At 45.1% G+C, this 20,729-nt stretch overlaps 1 protein-coding gene across 3 annotated transcripts in view; it reads right to left on the bottom strand.

Moving 5' to 3' along the window:
- Positions 1-1,381: 1,381 nt before the first annotated feature.
- The window catches only part of CD276 (CD276 molecule), a 35,471-nt gene continuing 16,123 nt past the window's right edge, over positions 1,382-20,729 (bottom strand). For 2 of the 3 annotated variants that reach the window (XM_075857748.1, XM_075857747.1), the window contains exons 6-8: positions 9,860-9,901; positions 9,654-9,686; positions 1,382-2,066 (exon numbers count right to left, since the gene is read on the bottom strand). In XM_075857748.1, coding sequence (XP_075713863.1) covers positions 2,041-2,066; positions 9,654-9,686; positions 9,860-9,901 — 101 coding nt within the window. In that variant the 3' untranslated portion in view covers positions 1,382-2,040. The remainder of the gene's footprint in view (positions 2,067-9,653; positions 9,687-9,859; positions 9,902-20,729) is intronic. The other variant, XM_075857749.1, reaches the window with a different exon arrangement.

Here is a 20,729-nt window from a genome sequence, read left to right as displayed (position 1 = left end):
TAAAATAACAGCTGGAAACGGATTAGTCACTATGGGCAACATTAACACTTTCTGCCTGTACTATTTTATGGACCGAACATGCTCGTGTCAACCCGCTGGACATATCCCTTCTGGCCCCCTCCCCTGCAAAGCTCACTATGATTGACAGGTGTTTCTCCTATTCTCTTTTGGAGCTCCTTATACACATTAGACAAATGTAGGTGGATCCCAGAGATATCTGTGTCATCAGCCGACAATATAGTGTCCATTAAGACCTCCTGATAGCGGATGTCAACATGGCTGATCCGTTGTTCTGTCTGGAGACAAGTCACTGCCAGAAGCTTTGGGCCAGCTTCAGGTGTGATCCAAACTCGATTTATGGATATATCCAAACTCAATGTACATATCTAATAATAGGTTTAGGCCTGTAAACGTGAAAACGTTTTTTTTTTTTTACATTGATTTAATGCCATATCTAGTATTTTACTGCTGAAAGTGTTGAGGATTATTATTTCATTGATTTGGAAGCCTTTCTTGAAAACCGTGATATCACTATCTGTTAGGTTATGATCTGTATTAAAACACATTGATATAAGTCATTGAACCTGGTATTTATTTTGTACTCAAAAATAAATATGACTGAGATGAATATGTATGTTTTTTGTGGGAAGAGAAGCCGCCACACACCGATGTCACGGATTATCTCCAGTAAGGACAACAGGATCAGGCAAATAAAATCCAGTCTGCACAAAACATGCTTCCCCTGAGAAAAATGGCCAGCCATTATATGGTTTGTGAATACCGCTGAAAATGGTGTATCCGCCAACCACACTGAGCAACCTCTTTGCTTCCTTAAAGCTCTTTTACATGGGCCAATTAGCAGACAAACGAGCATTCACGCTTGTTCCTGATCATTGCCCTGTGTAAACAGGGCAACGATCAGACGATGAACGAGCAAACGCTTGTTCATCGGCTGATTGTATCGATCACGCTGCAAGAAATATCATCGTTGTCGGCAGCACATCTCCCTGTGTAAACAGGGAGCGGTGCTGCCGACACGATAGAAATGTAGGAGGATGAGCGATCAGAGTAATGATCGTTCGTCCCCATACAATACTGATCATAGCTCCATGCGACAGGAGCAAACGAGCACCGATCAACGTGGCCATGTAAGAGGATTCTTAGTGTTAGGACCCATTGTATGCTCACTTCACGAGATAGAGTTGGTAACGCATTGTACACAGCTATTTATCATACACTTATCCTGTGGATACACCATGAATGTCTCTTGTCGGTAAACCTATTTGAATAATGAGAGCTCCGGAGTGCCCTTTAACATAGAATGATCTTAAAGCTTTATTCCTTGTGATTTTGGAATCCATTATTAAGCAAGACAAACACATTATTCATGATAGGAAAGCAGTTTATTAAAAACATCTTACAAAATAATAGTAAATCCCTCAATGATGTGGTTCCCAGGCAGATAAACGTATCAAACTTCACTGCCACAGAAACGTGCAATATATTAGGCGCTATATTGCTTTTTTTTTCAAAGCCCCTAAGGGGTAAATACATTTAAGCTTCTCCGATTTATTACACTCCCTTGCATATTTCCGGACCAGCAGAATGGAGGTGGTGTAATAACTCTGATACAGAATGAATACTCAATGACAATTCCAGGTCACCGACTATTAAGGATGAATCGTGTTCACACTAATCAATTACATGTTCAACTTTTTAGAAAATATTAAGGGGGCTTATAAATGTGCAGTGTTGCATCTTGTGTATGTAATTAAAATATGCCATAAATAATTTTACAGTCCACCACACCGATCCGGCATTCGTTTCAGACAAGTGCAGCTACAGCATGGACAAACAAACCATATTATCCCTTGGCCTTCCATCGATACTACTAAAATAGAATGCCATTACACATTGGGCCAAAATAAATTCAGCACAGAAAGGCAAACCCAGTAACACTGATGATTTTGCGAAAATTCCCTTGATCTATCCAGCGTGGAGTCCAGTCTGTATTTCCCAGAGCTCATTGAATGAATAATCTCACTCTAAAGTTGAGGTGTCATCACCTAGATGGAGATAAAGCGCATGAGACCAGCAACTACGTGTCAATAAATGAAAAATAAAAAATGTATTACTGCACATCATAGTCCTATCCTATATTGATTTCCATTCCTTATCTGCAAGCATAGCAATGGTTTATTTCGGAGTTATTCCTATCCTTTAATCGGATTATGTCCTGTATTGTACATAGAAGTATTGTATGAACCATGCTATGCTTTCTATATAACTTGTTTTATAGCACATTTTATTGAAATGAATAAAATTATATATGTATACATTCAGAGATGCCCTACGAAGTGACGTTTTTTTTTGTTAAAAAATTGCTACTACATTGCAATAATTTTAATTTTCAGCTTTGCCTGTTGGCAAAAAATAAAGAAAGGTACACTGGTTAGCCACACTCACAGCTTTTGTACTTTTACTAATAAACCACATACAAAACTTTATGCTGCATCTCACTTTGAAAGAGACTTTAAAGTAAAAGGTTCAATGACAGAATATATGCACCATAAATAACATTTGCAGTCTGCAGATGGCACTATGAAAGTGAACGTGTGTGCTCTTCATTATTATCAGGGCTGTGGAGTCGGTAAGCCCCTGTCCGACTCAGACGTCTTCATAAATGGCTTATGTATAAGAGGCCGGGTTGTCTACTCACCATGTATATATGTGTAGTGGGTAATGTTGTAAGAAAAGAGAGAACAGTGTGCACTCATAACTGAATGCAGCTGTATATGTCCTACAAATACTTGCCACGGGCTCTGATGCATCTATGGCACCGTCATCCCGGATAGTACCATACACAAATCACAGCCCGTGGCCAGTAGGCGTTGGAAAACAGGTTCCCGCCTCAAGATTTAAAATTGCCTATTTCATCCCCTGGATCCCCGATGAGTCCAGCTATAAAATCTGGAGAAAACATGTCAGGACAAAGTGATTGGGGTAATTGTTCAGGGTTTTCTTCATTGAAAAGGAAAAAGGTTCCTGGTACGGCTTATTAGGGAATTATTGATATCCCGCTCTGGCTATGAACCTGGACCGTTCCACTAACCAGGCAATCTCAGGAATTGGTAAGACTATGCCATTTGTCCTCATTCAACTTGATGTTTAAAACGCGAACATCATAGTTATGCACAAATTGTTTAAATACGGGCCTTTTATATTTAAATTTTTTTTAAAGTGGGTATTCTCTCTTCCCACTTATATGGATGCACTTACACATTTGTATGTTTTTTTGATGACCTTATATTTCCTTTATATGCATTATTAATTTAAAATTACATTTTAACTGACTTCTCATTTGCCCCCTTTGATATGCATCCTCTGTCAACAGGCGAAAACTTGTAAAGGGTGTTTGAGGGCAGGCACACAGGGACAGGCTGTGGTGGGCGACACTGTTGCATGTGTGTTTTATTCTTCTATGTAGGTTTCCTCTTTTAGCCCTTGTGCTTTTCATCTTCAGTGGTTGTCAGTCTTCATTCTTCCCTTCTGTGTCGGTCTGGCCATTCTCCCTCCGGTTATTCTGGTCAGCTGTGTTCGGAACGCGTTCCTGGTTGTCAGGGACTTGGAGTTTCCCCAGTGGCGAGGCTAGGAGGGAGGGGGAGCCCTGCATCAACATGGGTTTGTTCTGAGCCCAGCGATGACGCGTTGTAGCAGCGCCATGCCAGTTCAGCGGATTGACTGGGCGTCTTGGGTGGGGATATAGGAGAAAGGAGAGTTGCACGCAGAGCGGGAGACCGCATGGATAAGTACAGGACACTACAGCACAGCTCTGGTACTCGCAGATTTCAGTGCATCCTAATCACTGGGGAGCAAAGACAATACCAACCCTTGGTGCTCCTGTCTGTTTAAGAGGGGGGTCCTGCACTGGGTCCACTATGTGCACAACAGATTCAGAAATTTTAACTAAAAGACCTTGGATCAGCAGCATAAAGATACTTAGTCGGATACCTTATTCACACAAACGTATTTCACGTCTGTGTAACGCGCAATAAAACAACGGACGTCACACGGACCTATGCAATTCAATGGGGCCATTCAGATCGCTGCATGAAACTCGCTGCTTGTCCTATACTTGTGAGTTTTTTTTGCGCATCACGCACAGCACACGGACGTCATCCGTGTGCTGTCCGTGTTTCACGCAACAGTTGCTAAAGAAATTATGAGAAGAACACCTTCAGTTTTATTTGCGGACGTAAAAAACCTGTGACAAACGGATGACATATGCGCGTAAGAAACGCAGACGCACACGTACATGTCACATGGAACTGCAACACGCGCAAAACGTTGCATTTTTTATGCCAGCAAAACGGACACGCTCGTGTGAATAAGGCCTAAGGGAGAGGATTGAAGAAAGGAGAGGCGATAACCGATTTTCTACGACTGCTAGAACTTCCTAGTTATTATGGTTTATTGATATATAGGGGCCTTAGATTGAGGACGATAACAAATCAGATTTAGAAATCATAACAGAAATCATATAAATACTTTCTAACTTTTAATTCCTCTGAAAGTAAATATGCAACAAGCTATACAATTAAGACAATAACTGTAATGAATCGGGGTAGGGAGACAGACAGGTGAGCCCTAATCTACCAGCAACTCAGTCCCTGCCTACTTGCACGGCCCGTCCTAAGTGACGGCGTACAACTGGGCGACTGTCCCTACACTCAGTAAGTACAAGACAGACAACACAAGACAAAGGCACACAGAAGCAAAGGGGGAAGTAGGGGCAGTTGCCCACGGGAACACCGTGAGCAACAGGCAGTGGTGAACGAGCCGAATCAAAACAGGGGAGTACGTAGTAGCAAAATCAGAGCAGGAGAATAGTCAGTCAGGCAAGTCAGGGTCAATAAGTAACAGCGGTCAATCAGGTAAATAGCAGTAATAGCAAAGCCAGGAAACCAGACAATCACAAGCAAGGAACATGCTGCAAGTGAGGGTATAAATAGACCAAGGGCCGGAGCTAGAACCGTCAGGCCAGGCTGTGATAGGTTCTCCCTCTCCTCAGCCTGCAAGCCTGAGTGGTAACAGATCGCGTCACTCTAGCAGACCTTGGAGCGGATGAGGGCTGATTAACACCAGGCGTCGATACAGAACCTGTGTCTGGCAAACCCTTTACAATAATATTGAATATTTTTATTTTGAAGCCAGAGTTGAACTCGGTACATTTCTACCTACTCCAGACAAAACTGAATCCACGACTGCGACTCCACAGCACTGCCTGTTGTCAAAATATACCCTGCTTGTAAATTAAGCAATTTGTGTAATAGAGAAATATTGTGTTACATATTGTATTGACGTAAATATTGGTGACAAATTAATATACAAAAAGGTGGACCTTCACTTTTAATACTGTATTTCAAGGAACAATACAATTGGATATTTGTACTCACCGTAAAAACCCTTATCTCATTGAATTCATTGGGAGGGGGAGGGGGGAAGATAAATAGGTATAGGGCCTTGCCACTATGAGGTTGACACTAGGTAGAGAAAATGTAGGCTCTGTTCAGGCAGGCGACACCCTTCCCACTGGCACTTTAACCAGTTTGTACCAAAGCAGTAGTAAAAGACGAAGAAAAAAACCAAAAAAAAAACCTCCAAAAAAACCAAGACCACGGTCCCAGGAAAAAAAACAAAACACAAAAACACCCCCAACCAGCCAGAACAGGAGGTCCTGGGCCTAGAAAAAAAAAAAAAAAAAAAAAAAGAAGAAGGAGAAGGAGGAGTATGTGATTGGTGTCCACAAATGAATTCAATGAGAAATGGATTTTAGGAGCGAGTAAAAAAAACAAAAACAGGAGAAAACAGCCATGTGACCCATCTAACGCACAGATGCCTCCAGCACCCTGTGACCCAGACTGGCATCAAAGGAGGCCAAAGAATGGATCTGGTAGAATCTTGTGAAGGTGTTCACTGAAGCACAGGTAACATCCTTGCAAACCTGAGTGTAACGCCCATGGCCCGTCGGGATTATTCAACCCCCGACTGCCGCAGCCATGGATCACTTCCGCTTCGATCTACTGTGTCCCGTAGGGTGCCCGCGCACGCTCATGCCCGGCCTTAAAGGGCAAGCGGCACATGTAGGAGAATCATTAATTAGACCATACTCACCCTGGACTATAAGAAGGGCCCTGCCCCTTCCTTCATTGCCTGAGCGTTGTTGTGTTTAACCGTGTTAGTCTTTGCAAATGATCCCTTAGTGTTTTCCAGTTCCCACTGTCCCGTGCTTGCTACCTGTATCCTGTGCTACCTTGTTCCTGTGCCTTAGAGAGTTGGAGTCGTGTCACCGATCACATCTGCTGTGTTACACCACGGTGTCAGCTGCCAAGGTCCCATCTGAGCCTAACCATCGCTACTGTCTAAGCTACCACAGGTACCCTTACTCGGACTATAGACATTGACTTGGCACACTGTTTGCCCAGCTGCTATCCCGCTACGGTGGTACAGCCCAGTGGGTTCACATACCCACAGATCGTGACACTGAGCGACTAAAGCTTTGTGCCATACCACCCAGGAGGCACCAACAGCCCTAGTGTAATGAACAGTGACCCGAAGGTGAAGAATTTTACCCTCGGACTGATAGGGCAATGGTGGCCTTGGACGCTGCCAACCCCTTATGCGGCCCTTCAGGAAGAACAAAAATTGTCGGAGCATCTAAACGACTCCATTGCATCCAGACTGCTATCACCACATTTAAATAGTGCAGCACCCACTCCCTCAGATGAGATGGTGAGAGACAAATGTAAGAAAAGAAGGATTTATGGACGGATTCCTCATTGATGTAGAAGGCAGAGACCACTTTCGGGAGGAATAATAACAGGACAGGGCGAAACACCACTTTATCCTTATGGATGACCAGAACAGGAGACTTGCAGGACAGAGCAGCAAGATTCGAGATCTGTCTGATGGACGTAATGGTCACAAGGAAAGCAAATTTCCACGAGAGTAGAACAAAACATGCTACCCCTTGCAGAAAAATCTTTGAGGCCGGGGGAAGGGGGCAGTGTTTGCTGAAAATGGATAGACAGAGCAGTGAACAAAAATGCTCCAGTTGAGAGATATTCTCCTTATTTCATCATAATGGCACCCCCTGGTGTTCAGTCTGTGTAGAAACGTGCACGTCCTCCAACTGAAATGAAAAAGAGAGGACGCCCATGCTCATTTCCACTCTCCAACTTCCACCAGCCAATAGAAAAGGTCTTCTCTGCTTGTTAGTAAAGAAGTAGAGACTCACACAGTAAGAAAAATACAGGAAAGCCAGCAGTTTAATGAAGAGCGAGCCTGCATACATACATCCTCTCTTGCTCATCCTCTGTGTGTAAGTTGCAGGCCCTCTTCTTCAGTTATATAGAACTGGGCTCTCCCTCCAAATAGACATGCAATGGGAGAAATTGTATAACTTCTCCTAGAGAGGCATTAGGCAGTAAAACAAAACGATCTGCCTATACAAGCTATGACAAGGAGGGGGAGGGGTTGCAGGAGAAAGGATATGCCCCCCGAGTTGTCAGCCTGAAGAAAATCTAGCAGAGCAATTTGATCCATGTAAAATACAGAGCTGGTTCTAGCTTTCTTACAAAAAGATTATCATGCAATATATTAGATCTGATTTTCTTTTTGATTAATTTTAGGACAACCCCTTTTTAGAGAAGCTAAAGCGAAGTCCCCGATCAAGACTCGATTGGAGAAAGGATAGGAGTCTAGGCGTAGAATATACCATGTGATGGAAACTGCTCTGTTCACACCAACGGAAAGAAGCCTTCCACGTACAGTGGTACACCTTGGCTGATTGAGGTTTCCTGTTTAACATTGTTTGGATGACAGCGAGACCTCGGGCTCTCAAAACCTGGAGCTACTAGTATGAGGTATAGTATACCAACTTGATCCTCTTGAGACAGCAGCGGAAGGGGAGGGAAGAGGTACAGAAGAGATAATCCCTTCCAAGGAGTCTACTGCAATGGCTCTGAGATCCAACGCTCCTGGCCACATAAGCTGGAACCTTGTGTTTGACAAGATGAGAAGAAATCCACGTCTGGGGTGCCCCACCTTTGGCAAATCTGAAGTTCAGAGTACCGGATGAAAAGACCATTCCCCCGGAGTCAGCCGTGTCCAACTGAGGAAGCCCAACTGTCCATGTTGGGACTGGAAAGGTTGTCCCCCCTGGTGGGGAATTTCACCAAGACCAAGAGGCTGTCCAGGTAAGGGATGACACCGACTAACCTCGTGTGTATGAGTGCTAAGGGAGTCAATAAATCATTGCAGTCATGGCAAGCCGGAAGGGAAGGGCGACAAACTGGACATGTTGAGAACCGATAGGGAAACTAAGAAAATACTGGTGGGTCATCGCGATAGGGATGTGGAGGTAGGCATTGCAAATGTCCGATTGTTCCAGCTATGCAACCACTAACCTCAGGGAATCCATGCAAAACCTCTGAATGCGAACAAAGCAGTTCAGTTTCTTTAGATACAGGATGGGTCTGACTCATCCATTTCCTTTTTTGGAACTGTAAAGAGATTTAGTAAAATCGTTAAAACTCTTCCGACTGAAAAACCGTGACGATCACTTCCTGAAGGAGAAGAGAACGAACAACCTCGCAAAAAAGCAGAAGCGCGATCCAAGGCACGAGGTGGAGCTGACAGAAGGAATTAACAACCCTTCCCCCTTGTGAATTCTGTTTTGTACCCTGTCGACACCACATCTCGAACCCAGTCATCGTCCACATGAGCAAGCCATATCTGCTGATAGGAAAGAAGTCATCCTCCCCAGTGGGACACACCTTCAACTCTGTTGCCAGGCAGGTTTAGGTCTGAACGATGGGCGTCTATAGTCCATGGTACAGCTAGACCTCTTGTCTGACCTCTGAGAGGAAAGGTTAGGAAAGGACCGAAACTTTTGAGAACGTTGAAAAGCCTGCAGACATCTACGACATTTCTGAGGCAGGAGGGAACTCTTACCACCAGTAGCTTCAGAAATTATTTCATCCAGACATTTTCCAAAGTTTGGCCCTAATAAAAGACCGTACAACAAGGGCTTTTTTTGTAAGCAGGGTCTGCTACCTAAGATTTTTAACAAATTTAACATTGGATAGCTATTGAATTAGCCGATGCTCTGGCAGCAAAATGGGCTGACTCTCGAGGGAGGCATCAAATAAGAACTTGGAAGAATGGAAAACCAGATAAGTGAGATCAGCTAGATCCTCTTGAGGTACTCATTCCGAGATACCGCAGTGAAGTTGTTTTTCCATTACTGAGCAGGCCTAGCTAACCCAGGAAAAAAAATATAAAAATACAGCTGGAAAAGATCTTAATTTGATGTTTATTAATTTTTATTACCATTATTTTGCACTACTTTAAAGGCCAGGATCACACACACACCATTGATGAGCCTAAATCTGTCACACACACACACAAAATTGATGAGCCCAAATCTGCCAGAGTAACTGCATCAAAAAGGTGTGTGTGTGTGTGTGTGTGTGTGTGTGTGTGTGTGTGTGTGTGTGTGTGTGTTTCTTGCCTAATACAAGTTTACACATTTCTTAGAATTTTATTTTATTTTTTTATAAAAAACCATCATATCAAAAGGACTGTCTTACCTTCTGCTGTGCTGGCCTTTAGAGGCTGCATGGCTGTAAAAGAGAAAAAAAGTGTGTTCTTCAGTTTCAGAGAAAGGACTACTACAGAAAAAAAAATAAAATATGTTGTTTGAGAAAGAAGAAAAAAAACCCACAAAAAAACAAAAACACCAGAAAGCCCATCTACGAGTGAGGGACCTTTCTTGTACTTCGCTGTGTAATCATACCTGTTTTTAACTCTCCATTTTCCTCATGCTCTTCATTGCCTGCTTTGAATTAAACAAATAAGGAAAAGTTGAACTTGATAAACATTGGTCTCTTTTCAACCCCAGTAATTAAGTAGCAAACGTCAGTTATGTGCTTTATGCCGTAGCATTTGACATTTCAGTGCTGCAAAAAATTATTTGCAATTTTCTTCTAATCTTTGCATACTCGTTACACTTGAATGTTTCAGATCATCAAAACTACTTTTAAAAGGAAATGCGTCCCTTTTCTTTTCTTACTATTGCTTTTGTTAGAACAAGAGATTGTTTTTACAACTATTATAAATTCAGTTGTAATTTTTTTTTTAAATTAATAATTATTTCTTAAATAGGGGGCTGCACTCTGTAATAGAATCTGTGTAGCATCTGCACGACACATACGCAGATGGTGTACAGCATACATAGGGCATAGGAAAGTAGGGACTACAGGGCACCCTAATACCTTATGCTGGTGCCATATCAGCTGTGAACTGTGCGTACTCTATGGATTGCGCAGTTCAGTGTAACTGGAGTGTAATTGTGTAGCCTGGAAGCTCTTCTTTCTACACCAGAAAATGGTATAGTACACTGTACAGCAGGGGTCTCAAGCACGCGGCCCGCGGGCCGCATGCGGCCCCTAGGGCTGTCATCTGCGGCGCGCGGGACACAGAGCCGCTAGTATCGGCTCTGCTCCGAGACTCTGTGGAATTCCCTGACATCGCTGCCCATATATGGACAGTGTGTCAGGGTCTTGCCCAGAGCGGAGCAGAGCGCTGGTGTCGGCTCTGCTCCTGGACTCTGTGGAATTCCCTGACATCGCTATCCACATATGAACAGCGATGTCTGGGGCTTCCCCAGAGCCGGAGTCCCGAGCAGAGCGCTGGTGGCGGCTCTGCTCCGGGACTCTGTGGAATTCCCTGACATCGCTGTCCACATATGAACAGCGATGTCCGGGTCTTCCCCAGAGCGGAGTCCCGGGCAGAGCGCTAGTATAGGCTCTGCTCCGGGACGCTGCGGAATTCCCTGACATATCTGCCCATATATGGACAGTGTGTCAGGGTCTTCCCCAGAGCGGAGTCCCGGGCAGAGCGCTAGTATAGGCTCTGCTCCGGGACGCTGCGGAATTCCCATATATGGACAGTGTGTCAGGGTCTTCCCCAGAGCGGTGTCCCAGGCAGAGCGCTAGTATCGGCTCTGCTCCGGGACTCTGGGGAAGCCTCTGACATCGCTGTCCATACATCCTTGCGGTTTAAATTACATATTAACTTTATTAATGGAGTCATTACGATCACGGCGATACCATATATGTGTATTTTTTTTTTTTTTTTTACGCTTTTACTAAATAAAACCACTTTTTATGGAAAAAAATTGATTTATTTTTTTACTGTACTTTTTATTAATAATCTTTATTTCACATTGGTGACTTATTTCATTAGTCCCACTAGGGGACTTTACTGTGTGATCTTCAGATCGCTGCTATAATGCTTTGGTATACTTCGTATACCAGAGCATTATTGCCTGTCAGTGTAAATCTGACAGGCAATCTGTTAGGACGTGCCTCCGGCGCATCCTAACAGGCATATGTCCAGGGCAGACCAGAGGGCTTTTATCAAGCCCCCGGCTGCCATGACACTCCATCGGAGACCCGCGATTGCATTCGCAGGCCGCCGATGGGTGACAGAGGTAGCGCACTCCCTCTGTAAACAAAGTTAAATGCTGCGGTCGCTATTGACAGCGGCATTTAACGGGTTAAAGGGCCGCGATCTAAGTAAACTTCGATCACGGGCGTTGGAGCAGGAGCTCAGCTGTCATCACACAGCTGAGCCCCGGCTCCAGCCTAGACCCGTGCAGGACTTAGACTAGGCTCACGTGAAAAGGCGTCAGCCTAGCCTAAGGCCCCTTAGTGGCGAACGTTAAAAGGCATATTGTTGGTCACTAAGGGCTTAATAAAACGTTATATTTACTTTATTTTTTCACACACAATGTTTTTGTTTTTTTATTGTCACTTTCTCACTTTACTGGGGGCTGCCATGTTTTCTTTCAGCTGTGTATGTGTCAATTCACGACACATACACAGATGGAATATGGCAGCTACAGGGCATAGGACATAACAAGCGGGAGCCGATCGTTATGTCCTGTGCCTCCGCTGTCTCACTCTGTACTGCGTATGCACAGTTCAGATTGGCCCAATTTTTTTTGGGGGAAAGCCAGTGCCATTTTGAATACCGGCTGCACTGCAGGTAAGGGGGGGGGGGGGGGAGTGGGTGGGTGTGTGTGGTTGTGTCAGCTCTAGAGCGGTGTCTGCGTAGTTTGTGCAGCACAGCCTTGTCCTATTTTTGTGCAGTGGATTATGCACAGGCGCCACAGATTCTTGATAGATACTTATCAGCTGTTTTGAAGAATCAGCAGCGAGCACCACTATTTTTTTTGCAGGGTCCGCCGGACCTATTGGACTACATCGTAGAATCGATGGACTACTGCGATGATCTGCTTTTTTTTTTTTTAAATAAAATGGGTAACGGGGGTTTTGATTTCAATAAAAATATTTTCTTAGGTCTCAGAGTTTTTTCAATACTTTATTTGCGCCTCGATAATGGCAGTTGTTTGTTTGACGACGTCCATGACTAAGGCGGGGATTAGTGTGAGCCAGTAAAAAGGCTCGCACTAACCCCCATTGTTACCCTGGTACCCACCGCTACCAGGGGTATCGGGAAGGCTGGTATTATTGGGCTGGGGAGGGCCAAAAACTGTGGCCCTCACCACCCTTGTAATGCTAGGCTGCTGGGGCATATGGCTCGTTATGAAAATGGGGGGACCCAACGTTTTTTATTTATTCAAGAATGACGTGGGGTCCCCATTTTTTTTTGTTTTTTTTATAACCAGCCAGATACAACACAGCAGCAGGCTAGCATTACCAGGGTGGGGAGGGCCACTGTTTTAGCCTTTCCCAGACTAATAATACCAGCCTGCGGCCACCCCAGTGCCCGACCATCACTACAGATGGTCAGGTACTGGATCATACCCGGCTCTTCCCGATACTCCTGGTGGCTGAGGGTACCGGAGTAATAATGGCGGTTAGTGCTAGCCTTTTTACTGGCTAACACTAAGCCCCACCTTAGTAATGGACGTCGTCAAATAGACAACTGCCATTATCCAGGTGCTAATTAAGTATTATATTATTGTTTGTTTTTTTAACAGACCGCGCACTGACCCATACATTTCTATTTAACCATGCACAATTCCTTTTTTTTTTTATTGCGGGGCGATTTGCGGTTTTTGTGTGCGTAGTTTGGACTCCCACTGAGTCTGCGAACATTTGGCGCATTTTATGCACCAAAGAATTGATCCGACGCTTTTTTACGCCACACGTCTTTTAAAAACACTTGCGTAAAAAACTAACGGCTTGCTTTCCCATTGATATAAATGGGAAGCTTAAATCAAGCGTTTGACGCTTTTTTCATGTGTTTTTTTACGCATTTTGTGTGCGTCTTTTGCACGTTTTTTGGCGCATAATTAGGACTCACATGGACTACAGGAACATTTGGCGTGTTTTACGTGCAAAGGAATTGACTCGACACTTCTTTATTTACACTTAAAAACGCTTGTGTAAAAATGCGCGTTGTATGTACTATCAGCTCAATTTATCATTTAGGTGTAATCAAAACCGTAATCAAGCATTTGATTCGGTTTTCGGCATGTAAAATGTGCCAAAAAAACGCATTTAATAGACGCCGTGTTAACCGGTCAACTGAAAAGTCATTCACCACAGGGTCTCCCTCTTGACTTTAATCATTCTTAGGGCTTATTTAGACGAACGGCATATACGTCCGTGCAACGCGCGTGATTTTCATGCACCTCGCACAGACCTATGTTAGTCTATGGCGCCGTTCAGACAGTCCGTGATTTTCACGCAGCGTATGTCCGCTGCGTGAAACGCACGACGTATCCTATATTTGTGCGTTGTAGTCAATGGGTGCGTGAAAATCACGCGCACCACACGGAAGCACTACCATGTGACGCGCGTGATTCGCGCAACAGCAGTCAAAACTATGATTTACAAACAGAGTGTCATAATGATGGCGGCTGCGCGAAAGTCACACAGCCACGCATCATATGCTGCTGACACACGGAGCTGTTAAAGTGCCTTTTGCGCGCGCAAAACGCCACGTTTTTTGCGCACGCAAAACGCACACGCTCATGTAAATCCAGCCTTAGCCATTTGGTCTGTCCTAAAGCTTCTACCAGCTGCCATTGTGCAAACACTCCCAAAATGGGAGCCAGACAATGCTTAGCAATTTGAAGACACCTTTTCCTGGCATGTAACCAAAAATAGGGATTCCCTTCCACATTTACAGCAGCTGTAGGTCAGGCTGCTCTGCCTGATTCAACTTGCTGTAATTCTGGGAAATGCTCCCTCTGGTGGCCAACATAGGAAAACATGTCAAATTATTAGTTAATTTTTAATACTTTCCACCTTGTGGAAGAGAAAAAAATAAAACAATACGGCAAAAAGATAAAAACATTTTAATTAGTGCTACATTCCCTTAAAGCTAGTGAAATGCATGCTCGATTTGGTTAAGATCTGCTCGCTGACTATTGCAGAATATTCCACTTCTTTGCCTTAAAAAACTCCTGGGTTGCTTCCACAGTATGTTTTGGGTCATTGTCCATCTGTACTGTGAGACGATGTCCAATCAACCTTGCTGCATTTGGTTGAATCTGAGCAGGAAGTATATCCCTGAACACTTCAGAATTCATCCGGCCGCTTCTGTCTTCAGTCACATCATCAATAAACACTAGTGACCTTACACTAGCGGCCTTTGGCAGACATGCATGCCCATGCCATCACACTGCCTCCACCATGTTTTACAGAGGCTGTGGTGTGCTTTGGATCATGAGCCGTTCCAAGCCTTCTCCATACTTTCTTCCTCCCATCATTCTGGTACAGGTTTATCTTCATTTTATCTGTCCAAAGAATGCTGTTCCAGAACTGGGCTGGCTTCTTTACATGTTATTTGGCAAAGTCTAATCTGGCCTTTCTATTTTTTAGGCTGATTAATGGTTTGCACCTTGTGGTGCACCCTCTGAATTTGCGCTCATAAAGTCTTCTCTTTATGGTAGGCTTGGATACTGATACACCTACTTCCAGGAGATTGTTCTTCACTTGGGGTAGATGTTATGAAGGGGATTTTCTTCACCATTAAAAGGATTTTGCGATCATCCACCACTGTTGCCTTCCGTGGACGTCCAGGCCTTTTGGAGTTCACGAGATCACCAGTGCGCGCTTTTTTTTTTTTTCAAGAATGTACCAAACTATTGATTTGGCCACTCCTAACATTTGTGCTCTCTCTCTGATGGATTTCTTAATTTTTTTCAGCCTGCGATGGTCTGTTTCACTTGCATGGAGAGCTCCTTTCACCTCATGTTGTGGGTTCACAGCAAAAGCTTCCAAATGCAAATGCCAGACCAGGAATCAATTCCAGACCTTTTACCTGCTTAATTGATGATGGATTAACGAGGGGGATAGCCCATGCAGTCCATTAAATAGCTTTGGAGATAATTGCCCAATTACCTTTGGTCCCTTGAAAAAGAGGCAGCTACATATTAAAGAGCTGTAATTCCTAAACCCTTCCTCAAATTAGGATGTGAATACCCTCAAATTAAAAGCGGAGTCTGCACTTTAAGCCCATATTGATTATATAACTGTATATTCAATATGTTTTGGTAAACAGCTAAAATGCCAAAACTTGTCACTGTCCAAATAATTCTGGACCCAACTGTATATCTGTCAATCTACTTCATCTCCTCCACTGTGGATGCTTGTACAGCTGCCGTTACACACAATGTTCGATTGCAAAAAGCACTCCCAGATCCATTTTGTAAAAACTGTGGCATTTTGCCGCGATGCCGTGGTAATTGCGGCAAGAAACCACAATTATGAAATTCTTGTTAAAACCAGTATTTTGGCCGTGACATGTGAACGCAGTCTAAGGGTTTATTGAGACGTAGCAGTCATGATGTTTGTTTGTTTTTGCCGAAACTACCCCAGAATAAATATTCGCAAAAACGCAGCATTTTTCACTGGTTATGCGGTATTAGCGGCACAAAAAACAACATGACCGTTAAGTCGGAGTATACCATTATGTCGGAGTATATCCATTATATGCGATGAACACAACATATTTATTGGGGCAAAAAGTTGCAACATGACCATAGTGTGTCATGGCTGCACACAAAACTCAGCTGGCGGGAGACGTAGTGACCCAGCAGCATGCCTGAACCTAATCATTTCTCCAGGGGGAGAGCGTCGAGAATAACGAAAATGTACTCACTGCAATTTTTATTTCCTGGAGTCCGTAGGCAGCACAACACATATGGGTTTTAGTCCCCTAGGTACACCCAAGCAGAGACAGGTTAATTAGAAATAAGCATGAGGCAATTAAACAATTAAGGACTTCCCCCTATAAGTATGTACCGGAAACCGGGCCCCAGCATATTTTTACGAAGCGATAGTCATAAGTCCTGACCGGGAGGGGGGGGGGGAGCTTGTGCTGCCTACGGACTCCAGGAAATAAAAATTTTGGTGAGTAAATTTTCGTTTTCCTGATCGTCCTTGGCAGCACAACACATATTGGACTTGCCAAGCAATAGCTATATGGGCGGGATAGCAGACGCCATTTCAAGCACTCTTTTACCAAATAGAGAACCCTCTGATGCCAGTGAGTCGGGCATGTAGTGCTTGACAAAGGTTGATGCGGATGTCCACGTAGCCGTTCTGCAGATTTGATCCAGGCGAGATATGCTCGACTTCTGCCCATGAGGTAGATGTAGAGCGTGTGGAATGTGCCCTGATCTACAGAAGAGATTGAAGGTCAATGAGATGATAGCATTTTTCAATAGTTGACATAATCCACCTTGCTAGGGTGGCTTTACTTGCCTTTTGTCCCTTATTAGGACCGGCATGTTGAAGGAACAGATTTTCTGATTTCCTAAAAGTCTTTGTCCTTTGAATATAGGTGAGAACTGCTCTTCTCACATCCAGTGTATGCCAATTTTCCTGATCTTCACCTTGGGGATGAGGGAAGAGAACTGGCAATAATATCTCTTGATTTATATTCCTAAAGGAAGGCACTTTAGGCAAGAACCCAGGCATGGTACGTAGTAGAAGACAATCTCCCAGGTCCCTCAAATATGGTTCTTTGAAGGAAAGGGCCTGCAGCTCGCTTATGCACCTGGCCGACGTGACTGGTGGGGGGGGACCAGAAACTTGCCGGACTGGAGAGTGTCCGGGATTAACCACCAGCTGAGGTCTTGAAGGGTGAAGTTGGAGACTTTGAAGAGGGCGTCCAGATTTCTGACATTTTTGTCCCAGGCTCTGAGGATGTCGAGCTGTAATGATCTCATGTCAGCTTTGGCCCAGGGGACCGCATCTATGGATGAGGTGATTAGACCTAGGATTTTCATAGCTCCTCGAACCAATATATTCTGATATCAAATAAGGGGTTCTATTGAACCCCGGATTGCCGCAATCCTCTCCGGAGACAATTTGACTGTCATCGACTGGGAATTCACCATGAACCCTAAAAATGTCAGATTCTGTGATGGTGAGAGCTTTGACTTTCTGAAGGTCACCAGGAACCCGTGAAAGTGAAGACACTCCAATGTGGTTTGGAGATGTTCTTGTAGAAGGGACTCCGATGATGCTTTTATTAGCCAGTCGTCCAACTAACCGACCACACATATCCCTTTCAGCCTCAGTGCTGCTGTTAGGACCACCACAATTTTCGTGAACACACGTGGTGCCGACGAAATCCCGAAGAGTAGGCAGGTAAATTGGAAGTGCTGTACTCAGCCTTGCTTCTGGACCGCCAATCGGAGGAACCTTCTGTGCGCGGCCAGAATCGGGACATGCAAGTATGCGTCCGTGAGGTGATTGTTGCCAGCACGTCATTCCTTTCCAGAAGGTTCATCACTAACCGGATAATCTCCATCTTGAAGGTTTTCCTCACCAGATATTGATTGAGGAAAGTCAGGTCTATTACCAGCCTCCAACTGCCATCTGATTTGGGCACAGGGAACACTCTGGAGTAAACTCCTTGCCCTTTTTCTGAGACTGGGACATCTTCCAGGGCTGCTTTTTGGAGAAAGACCTGCAGAAGCTGATGGACTATCGGGTTGTGATGCCTGTTGAAGAAAAACTGGTCTGGGGAGAGAGTTCTGAACTCCAAAGAGTATCCTCTCCTGATGGTTGCCATCACCCAGTCGTCGGATGATGTCACCGACCACCGAGAGGAGAATCTTTGAAGCCTTGCTCCTACTTGTAGGATTGGCTGGGCGTCGTAAACAGTTTGGATTTTGAGAGGGGTTTTTCTTCCGAAAGGAGGAAGGGTTTTCCCGTTTCGTGTTAAACGTGCGCTGACGGTCTGGAAACCATTTTTTGAACTTCGGGGATTTTCTTTTCTGATCCCGAAAGTAACGCCTGGTATCCTTCCTTTTAGGTTCAGGCAACCTAGGGAGGCTCCAAAAATTATTTTTGCAGAGATTATCCCCAGACCATAAATAAAGCCAATGAGCCCTTCTGGCCGCATTCGATAGAGACAAGGCCCTGGATACATATTTGATGTTATCCAGCTGTGAGTTACAGAGGAACTCCGAAGCAGACTTCGTTACTGGGAGGGACTGGAGAATTTCTGCCCTTGGGACTCCATCTTCTAGATCCCTTGACAGGTGGCTTAGCCCGACCCGGAGTGCCCTAGCCACCGGTACTGAAGACAAGGAGGCTTTACACAAGCCCACTGCTGAAGTATACACCTTCTTCAGAAGGGAATCCACCTTGCGATCCAAATGGTCTTTCAGCAGGGCTGATTCATCGGGTGGAAAAACGGCTTTCTTTGCCATTTTAATCACTGGCAAGTCCAGTTTTGGAATATTCTCCCAATCGTTGGAGCCCGTTTTATCCAGTCTGTAGAGGTTTTTGAACCGAGGGCCCAGTTCTGATTTCCTCTCAGGCTTATCTCAATACCGTTTCATCCATTCCGTTAGGACAGGATGGCTGGGAAAAATGTTCCCCTTGGTAATGGGAAAATAAAACAGTGTCCTTTTTAGGCTTAGGGTATGTGCACACACACTAATTACGTCCGTAATTGACGGACGTATTTCGGCCGCAAGTCCCGGACCGAACACAGTGCAAGGAGCCGGGCTCCTAGCATCAAACTTATGTACGACGCTAGGAGTCCCTGCCTCGCTGCAGGACAACTGTCCCGTACTGTAAACATGATTATACTACGGGACAGTTGTCCTGCAGCAAGGCAGGGACTCCTAGCGTCGTACATAAGTATGATGCTAGGAGCCCGGCTCCTTGCACTGTGTTCGGTCCGGGACTTGCGGCCGAAATACGTCCGTCAATTACGGACGTAATTAGTGTGTGTGCACATACCCTTATGCGCAACCTCCTTCCCCGTCTCCAATGTATCCTTCACCGCTCTGAGGAGATCATGGAGCTCAGGATGTAACATTCCTCAGGGTCGTCAGAGTCCAGGGAGTCAGAGACCACCTCTGAATCTGAACCTCCTGCAGAGGAGGAATCCTCCTGGTATTGAGGAGGTGGAGAGGGAGAGCGCCTGGTCCTCTTAGCACGGTGTGATGATTTTACATCCTCAAAAACTACAGACAGCTGTTGTTTAAACCATTGAATAAATCCCCTAGACTCTTCCCTGGGAGGGGAGGCGACTGGGGTGGAGCATGAGATACACAGATCTGACACTGTCATCAGGCAGAGGCCGGAGGCATTCCCTGCAAAGCCGGTGCCTGGATTTGTGGGTCCTTTTCCTACCTTCTCTTCTGGCAGACATCTAGAGAAGAGGCAGAAAGAAACACATGGTAGGAAAAGGTGCATAGCCATCAGCATCAAGACACATCAGGACCCATCAATGTAAACAGCCTTACTAACCTTAGCAAGCTGAGGGCTGTCCAGAGGCAGAGCGAGCCAGAATTCAAATAGGACGCCGGCATAATGAGCCTGCTGCGTCCGCGCGTCACATCCGGGGGCGGGGCCAACTTCCGCCCCCATCCATGCCTAACGCTGAGCAGCACTTCCGGGTAACCGGGAGAGCGCGGGCGGTCAGTCCGGAATTTACTTCGGACCTAGACGAACAGGGGATGCTCCAACAGGGGGTCCTCCTCCCCTGCTACCATTACCAGGATCAGGTAAGGTGCCCCGTCGCTGTGTACCAAGACGTTGACCGCCATCTTGGTACACCTTTGCGGCTGAGGGACAGAGGCGCAGCCCTGTATGCAGCCCAGAATAATCTTTTCCTCTGTTAGAAGAATAGGGTACTGTCTCTGTACTGACCCAAGAGAGAAAGAAAAAAATACGCTGGGGCCCGGTTTACGGTAAATATTTATAGGGGGAAGTCCTTAATTGTTTAATTGCTTAATGCTTATTGCTAATTAACCTGTCTCTGCTTGATTGTACCTAGGGGACCAAAACCCATATGTGTTGTGCTGCCAAGGACGATCAGGAAAGGGGCAATTACACCAGTGAATATTTCCTCCCCGCATGCCAGTCACTTCAGATATGCTATACAGGTGGTCGTGACCACCTGGGAGGTCGTGTGAAGACCTGCGGGTGGTCGCGAGCCACTGATTAATGCCCTGGCTTCAAATGTATCTGCATCCTCAGGACACAGATACAGTTGAAATTAATGCTGGAGCAAGGAGCCGACGGCTCCTTGCTCCAGCATTAACTTTGCCGTGAGCGGCTCGGAGCAGACAGGCACGATGTAGTGAGGTCATTGTGCCTCTCTTCTCTGAGCCACAACACTGCACAGACCGGATGAGCAGGAGGATCTCCTCC

This window comes from Rhinoderma darwinii, chromosome 3, assembly GCF_050947455.1.
Source record: "Rhinoderma darwinii isolate aRhiDar2 chromosome 3, aRhiDar2.hap1, whole genome shotgun sequence".
Lineage (NCBI taxonomy): Eukaryota > Metazoa > Chordata > Amphibia > Anura > Rhinodermatidae > Rhinoderma > Rhinoderma darwinii.
The sequence above is the reverse complement of the archived record's forward strand: the minus strand, read 5'-3'. Positions and strand labels throughout refer to the sequence as shown.